The sequence below is a fragment of the Arvicanthis niloticus genome, chromosome 1 (assembly GCF_011762505.2).
Source record: "Arvicanthis niloticus isolate mArvNil1 chromosome 1, mArvNil1.pat.X, whole genome shotgun sequence".
In the NCBI taxonomy this organism is placed as follows: domain Eukaryota; kingdom Metazoa; phylum Chordata; class Mammalia; order Rodentia; family Muridae; genus Arvicanthis; species Arvicanthis niloticus.
In genome coordinates, this window is record NC_047658.1 from 121610978 (window position 1) to 121621280 (window position 10303).

Here is a 10303-nt window from a genome sequence, read left to right on the forward strand (position 1 = left end):
ATCTCAGGCTCATTCCTTAGTATGTTTTCACATGTACACTGTGTCCTTGACCATATAAGAGCATTTATACAAAAATCTCAATGGGAGAAATCTAAGTTGTGTATCCTGAGATTTTAGTGAAAAATTAATTTCTGTTGCCTAATTTGGTTGGCAGTCAAATGATGGGGTCTCATTTTTCTGAGTTCTAGCCACCTCTGCCTCCATGAGCTCTTTCAATTTAAATTCAGATACAGTACCCTTCTTTGTCCTCCATAAATTTTAGGTTGAAAGGCCAATATGAAATCAGAGGACTCCAGATATATTTACTCACATGCACTGCCTTTCTTAAGATGTGTGCAAAGTTTTTACCACTGCCTTAAAATTGGTAAAAGTATAAACACAGTTGTTTCACAGTAAAGCTCTACAAATCCAGGTGGAGAATCTCTACAGGTAAAAATGAAAATAGTTTCAGCCAATGCTATGGAAATGAAAACTTCCTTATACCTAATTCCCTAATATTTTGTAGCCTATGGGAAAAAGTGCCACTTTATAAATGTATAGACAATTTCAAGAAACTATAGAGTTTCTAACTATTGTAATATTAATAATGTAATTAATATTGTAATAATAATGAACATTATGACTTAGAAATATATAAAATATCACATGCCAGAAAATGGAACTCAACTTTACACAAAAACTATGAACCACTTGTAACAGCTACTGTGATTTAAAATAAAAACCTCCAATTCTATTTTCAGCATTCAATATAAACAGACTGTCTGTCCCTATGCAGCACCTAGTATGTCTTTCTGCCTACAACTCTATATTAGACAGAAAGATGAAACCTGTCTACCAGATATGCCTCATCCTTCAAATCACATGGTAAGGTTTAACAGGTATATTTTTTATTTGTCTTGTTGAAGGTACATCTCATAGCAATTTGGAAATGACTTTGATAAAACACTTTCCTGAGGCAACTGGATTAAATCTTGTGGGGTTGACAGATGCTCCCGAGCTTCAGGTTCCTTTCTTTATCATTATAATATAATTTATGTAATCATACTGATAGAGAACCTTGGAATTATTGTGGCAGTTCTACTAGACTCCCAACTCCACACTCCCATATATTTTTTTACTGAATAACTTCACTCTGATGGACTGTGTTTACACTTCAGTAGTCACTTCCAAGAAAATGGACAGGTTTCTAACAAGAAATGACATTATATTCTACAAAGTATGTATTTCCTGGCGGTTGTTTGTATCCTTTGCTACTATTGAAAGTTTTCTCCTGGACTCAATTGCCTTTGACTGTGATGTAACAGTGTGCAAACCCTTGCATTATTCACCTACATGACAAATATGAGTGTGTTCTAGTGGTAACCATCTCCTACATGTGTGGACTGCTGCAATCCTTCGTTCATGTTGCCTTTACTTTTTGCCTATCCTTCTGTCATTCTAATGTGATTAATCACTTTTTCTGTGAAATGTCTTCTGATTTTTTTGTTCTAATATCCACATAATTAAGATTATAGTTTTTATGTTTACTTTATTGGATGTTGTTTTCAGTATGTTCATTACATTGAACTATATCTTATGTTCATAACTATCCTGAGGATGCACTCAGCTGGGGGACAGAAGAAGGCTTACTTCCCTTATGCATCCTGCCTTACCATTGTGTCTATCTTTTGTGGAACATTCACCTTTATGCACTTAAAGCCCAACTCAAGTCATTCCGTGGACATAGACAAAACTATACCATGGTCATCCTGAATTCTCTTGTCTACAGCCTGAGGAACAAGATATCAAGAACGCATTCAATAAAGCTGTGGGAAACTCAAAGTCTAAATTTAGCTAAGTCAATTAATTACAAATTATTTATAAACAATAGAAACTTCTATTAAATATTTGATCTCTCATAATATCTTTTCCTAAATTATTTTCTGTATTGTTTTTACTCCTTTATGAATGATATCTACAACTCCTTTTTTGGGTATAAGTAACTTTTTTTACAAACAGTAAGAAACACTTTATTATAACTTTACAACATATAAACAGTTTGTGTCAAGTCTGTGCTTTCTGGCAGCTGGATATCACATCCTCCTATTCCTTGCAGGCTCCTGCCTTCCTTCACATTGCACTGTTCATCTGTGGCTCTGGTTCTGAGACCAGTGGTAGAGGCTGGAGAAAAGGGGCCAATAGCCCAGTCCAGCTCTCCAACTCTTCACTTGCTGGACTGCACCTGTCATCTGCTGGGGTTATAGGTCAGCAAAAAAAAGAGTGCAGCAAAGCTTCTGCCAGTGTGATGTGCTCAGCAGGATTGAACACTAACATCCTCCTAACATCACTAACATCATCAAGTCAAACAGCTGCACATACTCCAGGGAGTCCTTGGAATTATAAACTTAAACAAACTCTTTTCTCTATAAGTTGTTTTAGTCATGATGTTTTATCAAAGCAACAGAAAAGTGACTAATACCATTCATTTAGTAAAAGAAAGATAAGGACTTATGAGAGCAGGGGAATAGGCTTGAATGAGCTCTGCTCCCATGATCTAATTTGCTGTTGCTGTGGGGAAAAGGCAGGAAACTTCAAATACCACCGATAAGGACCAATGACTCTCAGATACAGAATGTGTTTTTCAAGGGTCTTGTCAAAGACAGTAACTAAGTTGTACTTACTTATATAGAAAAGATACATTCTCAGAGACACTTCAAACAAGACTGTCAAAGACAGTAACTATACATATGTAACCTAATGTTCTTCATACCCTACTCTTCTGAATAATATTCCCCTCAAATTCACCTTGCAACTGTGTTTACTGAAACAAAATTCTTTAACTTTTGCCCTTGCAATAGGACATATTTTAGGGTAGCATTGAAAGAGAGAGAGTAGATAGAGAGAGAGAGAGAGAGAGAGAGAGAGAGAGAGAGAGAGAGAGAGAGAGAGAGAGAGAGAGACCTTGGAAGAAAACAGACACACACACACACACACACACACACACACACACACACTTTATTATAACTCTTCTTTGAGAAGCTTCTTGTACCAGGCTTCTTAACTCTGGGTTCTTAGAGCACTTTCCTTTCTTTCTTTAAGAAATCTACTTTTCATCATTTTCTCTTCTTGAAATTAATTTTCCCATTAAAATTACAAATACAAGTTTTGCTTAGGTACAAATCTCTGAAAATAAACTTCCCAGGTAGATTCCTGTGTGTTAAGGAGCTTTGTCTCTAAGGCTACTGAAAGTTTCTCTGTGGAACTTGAGATCAGGTAAACAATCAGTTCTCTTAATTTTTCAAAGAAATAACTGATCCATGTAGTTTAACTACATAATATATTATTATATTATTTAAAAATGGAAAGTTATATTTTTAATTTTCTCAAAGCCAAAATGATAGATATATAAGGTAATAAATATGCAAATTATACCTTAAAACGATCATTTCATTGTTGGTATCTACATTATATCATTAAATTTTACACTGTACCTCTATCCATAAAATTTTGATATTTTAAACATTAAAATTAATAAGAAAAATATTGAAGCAGACTATGTTTGTGGTGGTAAAAACAAAAGTGGAAATTTTTTAAACAAAAAAAAGATGAAAGAAAATTTATGCTAAGGTCATAGAAAGGCTCTATTGTGTCAGCTATATATTGACAGAGGGGAAGAATATTATTAAATATATTTAGATTTCAAAACTTTAAACAACAAACATATAATAATAATAATAAAAATTACAAAAAGGATGCTATCATATGTTAAGAGATTTCATGAAGTTTGATGTTATTTTTCTACCTAACCTGTCTGTAGCTGAGGTGATTTGATAATTTCAGGCTGTATTCCCTGAAATTCTCTTCCCCAACATACTCATAAACTCTTGTAGACAAAATGTTAACAGGTTTCTGAAGTGTTAGTCTGGATGGATGGTGTAGGATCATGAGACTCTAGAAATAACAACTTTTATGTCATTGCTCACAATGAGATATTTGCAAATTTTGTCATCTCTAAATTCGGAATGTAAATCACAGATTCTGTACCATAGCAAAGTTCCACATATGTGAAAGAAGATTCACTCCATAAGAAAATGTTTCCCTGTATGTAGGCACTATTGATGTGAAAGTTTTACAGGTCCATACCAAAGGTTTGGAGCCTTTCCTCTACTATGTCACCTTCAAGCACAAGAGTAAGGACTTCAGAAGCATGCATCCTATATATTACTCTCATATACTCTCTCCGAGCTTCAGGGAATATAGTGAAGGAAATGGCAAAGAAATTAACAGCTTGAGCCTATATATTGGAAATGGATTGGGTAAAATAAAGCCATATATATAGAAGGGATTGAGATGATGTTCATAATTTCCTTTCTTGTCCACTTCCAGAATATGGAGCTTTATATGGCTTGGGGGAATTTGGATATGTTGTAGGAGAATCCTTTGGTTTGATGGATAGCCACATTAGTCTAGGATACTATGTGGGTGGGACTCAAGCTAAGTCTAGATATTTCTGGAGACTATGTGAACAGGTATGTTAGGGAAAGTCACCTGGCTAGCCCTGAAGTTGAATGGAGGTAGTTGCAAGGTGCTTGAGGACACTTATGGAAGAATAGGAGGAACGCTTGCACCCATAAGAGGATAGGAATTTCATTCACAGGAAGATTAACAGAATCAATTAACCTAACCCTTGGGGCTCCCAGCATCTGAACTAATAACTAAAGAACATACAGTGCTGTATCTAGGCCTCCCTGAGCTTGGACTTCATGTGGGTCTTGAACATCTGGAACAGGAGCTTTCTCAATATTTGTTGCCTGTACATAGGATATGTTCTTCTAGCTGGGCTTCATTGTCTTGCCTCTGTGGAAAAGGAAGTCTCTAGCCTTGGAGAGACTTGAAATGCCATGGTGGGGAGATACCCAGGGGTCCCAGTCTGCTCAAAAGAGAAGGGGAGAAGGAATGGGGGAAGGATTGTGGGATGGAGTGACCAACAGTGGATCAGTGAGCTATATATAAACTGAATAATTAAAGAAACTTAAATTAAAGTAAAAAACACATATACTCAAATAATGTTCTATGTGACAAGAATAACATGAGTATCTTCTTTATAATGCTAAAATGAAAGAATAAAAGTCTTAACTCTCAACTTTTGAGGAGATCTGATATCACAATGCTTGTATAAGTTGTTAAAGCTGCCTTAAAAAATTAATGGACTTTTAATTTGTTTTTTTGTTTGTTTGTTTGTTTGTTTGCTGTTTCTCTGTTCAACCTGATTGTGGATGCCTGTGTTTGATAACTAGAGGCTTTTTCATCTGAGTGTGTATTCCCCAGTGTCTTTATAAATACTGTTAGACAAAATGAAAACACTATCTTCTGCAATCTCCATCAATTGTCAGGTTAAAAACCAATGTGAGTTTATTAGTCTCTAGAGATACCTACTCACATGTACTGCTCCCCCTGAGATACATGTATGGCTTCTGGCTAAGTTATTATATTGCCAATATTATAAGATTTCATTTCACAGCCGAGCTCTACCTGTGGAGAAGGAGAACAAGATTCCTTCCTAGTTATGTATGTTAGGTCAATGCTCTGGATATGAAATATTGCACAGACTTTCTTTTTACTCCCATTTTTCTATTCCTAGCACAACAGTAAGTATTAAAACTATGTAACTATAGGTAGGCAGAACTGTACATGGATATAGAATACCAAGTTATTTTTGTTTTGATTCATAGGTGCAAACACAAAGATGAAGTTAACACCTAAAAAGGTGAAGTAGTGGTCCAGAAAGCCATGATTATTTATAACCTTCTCACTCTTGTCCCATTGACAAGAGTGAGAAGGTTATAAAAATGGTCTTCTTAAAACCATGTTCCACTACAAAAGCCAGAATTCTACTCTAAGGACTTTTAGATCCTGGAATGACAGTTTTACTCCAGAGCAAAATCATCTTCTAATTTTCTAATATTCAAAATATTTTACGGGATCAGACAACCACAGCTCACTTCTAATTTCAGAAGGTAGTAGAACTTTCAACATCCATTTAAATATATCAGTTACTAGGTTCCTTTCCTGAGAGTATCAACTTTAGACACAAATATTATGAGCTGCCACTCAGAAGACACCAGAAAATGATAAACAAATGTTGGAAAAGTAATGGCTATGACTTACATGATTAACAATAGTTAGTATCTTTTATACTCACAAAAATTACACATTTCTTTTAATGTAAGTACAGGTATATCCCATGAAGAGAAAGGATGATTTGCATACTGGTCATTTAAACAAATAAGATTATATTATTTGATGTCTTGAATATAAGAGGTTATTGATGAAGAGAAATAAGTATGCCTAAGATTTTCAAGTTGGAAGTTTCTCTCAAGTTAAGGAGGCTCATTATGAAATCATAGTTGCATTTTCAGGTATCACATGATCCACCACGGTAATGGTACAAGATACACCTTGTAATATACTATATTTGAGGTTACACATTATGTAGAGAGATCAAAGATAGCTATACATTAGATTTTACACTATTCTTCCTCAAACACAAATATAACACTCTTGTATGGTGTTAATAAAAATAGCAGAATATGTACAATAAAATAAAGCCAATCAGATGTAATGAAATCATTTAAAAATAATTCTCCTTTTTGCAAAACTATGATGTTAGATTGTCAAACAAATGAGTACTGTGATATATCTAAACTTCACAATGAACATGTTTCATACATCAGGAAGTTATTGTCTAGTCCAATGTTAAGAGGAAATAATTTAATGAAAGACCTTAACAACTAGATATAAAGCTGAGTACTCCTAAAACAGCACCTAAAATTACTGCAAAGCCACAGCTAGTGTGTTAAACTTGATGAAAGTATTTGAGATGGAAAATGTAACAGATAAGTTTTGTTACTAACAAAAAAATATTTGCATGTTCCTGTATTGTTCTTCTTTCAAAGTAAGATTCTGATGCACAACTCAGAAAATATGCTTGTAAGATTTTTCAAAAAACAAATCAGTCCTTTGGGTGTTAATGAAAATTAATTTTCATTTATGAGAAAACTGAAATAAGACCTAGATTTATAATAGGGACCCCTATTGGCAGCAGTGAAGTGACAGTTTCCATTTGACCCACTACCAGGTAAGTAACTCCATTTAGGTCACTCCTACCTATTTCACACTGGACAGGATGCAGACATATGAATACGAAAATGTGAACATACTTAAAATCTCTTGGTGATGTCCAAATATAATATTTTTTATTTCATCCTAGAAGCCTGTCATAATTCCTAGATAAAACTGATGCAGAACACTTCAGAACTGACTGAATTTATTCTTGTTGGGTTAACAGATGACCCATTTCTGCAAGTTCCTTTATTTATCATCTTCACTCTCATTTATTTGACCACATTGGTTGGGAATCTTGGGATGATTTTGTTGATTCTCCTGGACACTCGGCTCCACACTCCCATGTACTTTTTTCTCAGTAATCTCTCACTGGTGGACTGTGTTTACTCCTCAGCTGTCACTCCCAAAGTAATAGAAGGGTTTCTCACAGAAGATACTATCATATCCTACAATGCATGTGCTGCCCAGATGTTCTTCTTTGCAGCCTTTGCTACTATTGAGAGTTTTATCCTAGCCTCAATGGCCTATGACCGTCATGCAGCAGTGTGCAAACCCTTGCATTATTCCACCACCATGACAACTATGATATGTGCCCTGCTTCTTGCTGGGTCTTATGTCAGTGGACTCTTACAATCTTCCATCCATGTTGCCTTCATGTTCCATCTCTCCTTCTGTAATTCCAACATGATAAATCACTTTTTCTGTGATATTCCCCCACTATTAGCTCTTTCTTGCTCTAGTATTTACACAAATGAAATTGTACTCTTTATGTTGGCAGCATTCAATGTTGCTTTTACCCTATTGGTTATCTTGACCTCTTACTTACTCATTTTTGTTACAATTCTGAGAATGCGCTCTGCCGAGAGCCGAAAGAAGGCTATTTCTACATGTGCATCCCATCTTACCACTGTTTCCATCTTCTATGGAACAATTATTTTCATGTACTTACAGCCCAGCTCCAGTCACTCAATGGACACTGACAAAATGGCATCTGTGTTCTACACCATGGTCATACCCATGCTGAACCCTCTTGTATATAGCCTGAGAAATAAAGAAGTCAAGAATGCATTCAAGAAAGTTACTGGAAAAGCATTATCTTCCCTGGGATTAGTCAATTAACTGTAAAGTAACTTGTAGTTCAGAGTATATTCTATATGTAATTTCTGTTCATTCCTTTTGGATTCTGACAATACACAACTAATTTTGGATATGTTATCACAGAAATTAGATGCTTTAATTTAAAAATCTAGATTGTAATCCTAGATACTAGAATACTCAACATTGTACCACACTTCGTCTGTTAATTGCTGTTTTGTAATTATTTCCTCTGAATTGAGACATTGTCTGCTTGAGAGATTAGGGAAATTATAAGACTCAAGAAATAAATAAAATTACAATGCTCAGATGTATCACAAAAATTGAGATTCAGGATACCAATGAAACTTAGTAGGTTCCTGAATTCTGAAATTTGTAAGAGTCACAAAGGTTAGCTCATAGAAACATAACAGTGCACTAATGCTAGAGAGAGGAGATTCTCAAACCACACTTTCTGAAAGTTGCTTATTAGATTATAGCAATTCATATTTTCCCTGAATTGTCATCCATTATGGTTGGACTTTCTAACAATGCATCTCTCTTAGATACAATCATTTTTCTGCAGGTATCTTCTTACCCCTACTCCTATAAGATATAACCATGACTAAACTCATTGTTTCAGCAATATAGACTTGCATGAAATTGTCTAATCTGTATGACATTTGCATGCTCTCTATGTTGACTAGAAATGTTTTTACATCTCAGTCACAAAACAGCTACTTTTATAGCAAACCATGACTAGGTAGATAAACAGATCAACAGATACCAGAGTTATAGATTCATTTTTACAAGTTGTATTAGTTTCTTGAATGTTTCATACAATGTTTGCCAATATTCATCCCTTTTCAGTTAACATTCCCTCCATTTATACCCATCTAATTTTACACACATTAGTTTTCTCTGATTAAGATCTAATTTATAATCACTAAATGGTCTTTGATGTGTGGCCTTCTCTGGAAGTATGGTCAATCTAAAGTGGCTATACTGTTAGAAAACAACAATAACAACAACAACAAAAACCAAAAAAGCTTCATTTTCTCTCAACAGCTATTAATTGGTAATAACTTTATAGATAGTGGCAAGAGTATATGCCCAAGTCTTTTCTGAGGTTTCCAGTTGGGCTAATAAGTTTTGAATCCTATTTTCCCTTCATTTTCCTTCAATAGGTCCATCTCTATATTACAACAATTTTTAAAACCCATGTTCTCTTTTTTTATTTTACTCAGCCATATATTTTTGGTTTTATTTTTTGACATCACTCGGGTATTTATTGCTATTTACATTAAGCTCACAAGCTAATTGTTCATGTTTTATGTAAAAACTTTAATCTTTTGATAAAGTTAATAATTATTATTTCAAATTCTGTTTACTAATGTTCATCCAGGTCATTTCTAGAAAAATTTTAGGACCTTGCAGTTTAGGGGAAATGTACAGTTTTGGCCTTACATATTGTAAAAGTTAGTGTGTGTGTGTGTGTTTGTGTGTGTGTGTGTGACAAAAAGAGAGAAAAAGAGAGGGTAAGGGAGAGAGAGGGAGAGAAAGAGAGAGAGAGAGAGAGAGAGAGAGAGAGAGAGAGAGAGAGAGAGAGAGAGAAAGAGATATTACTATGAGTTCTAAACATATTGACTTCTAATCTTGGTTCTGTTTGATTTTTTGCCTGGTTACAATCTGAAGGTTGAGGTGACATGAGCAGGTGGGGACTTACAAGTTGTGTAGGCATACAGACAGGAAACTAAGGCTAAGCAGATGTTTGGATATACTGCAGGTAATCTGGGGTTAAGGAGACTCATCAGACTACATATCAGATATAGGATCTGTCCAAGGCTTGGAGGATAAATGTAGCTTAAACAAGTGGAGTGGAAGAAGAAAGGAGGGAAAACAGAAGGACACATGTGGATACAGTATCATTGTAAGCAAGTTGTGTTGGGATGAGGTGAGTTTCAAAAGAGTGCCAGCAGACTGAACAAAGGGAACACTCCATGACAATCAGCTGCTATACTAGGGAGACTGGAGTAGAAGAGAAGAAGAAAGAGAGCAATGTAGTCAGTATGAATGTGCTCCATTTCTTGCTCTTTTCAAATGGCTGATTATTTTTGTTGAATAT

At 35.0% G+C, this 10303-nt stretch overlaps 1 protein-coding gene across 1 annotated transcript; it reads left to right on the forward strand.

Annotated features, from left to right (window-relative positions):
- The first annotated feature begins 5490 nt into the window (after positions 1 to 5490).
- LOC117718556 (olfactory receptor 5B12-like) lies at positions 5491 to 9801 on the forward strand. Its single transcript, XM_034516274.2, has 2 exons — positions 5491 to 5627; positions 7250 to 9801. The coding sequence occupies exon 2, from the start codon at positions 7279 to 7281 to the stop codon at positions 8221 to 8223; it is 945 nt and encodes a 314-aa protein (XP_034372165.1). The 5' UTR covers positions 5491 to 5627; positions 7250 to 7278; the 3' UTR covers positions 8224 to 9801.
- Positions 9802 to 10303: the final 502 nt, after the last annotated feature.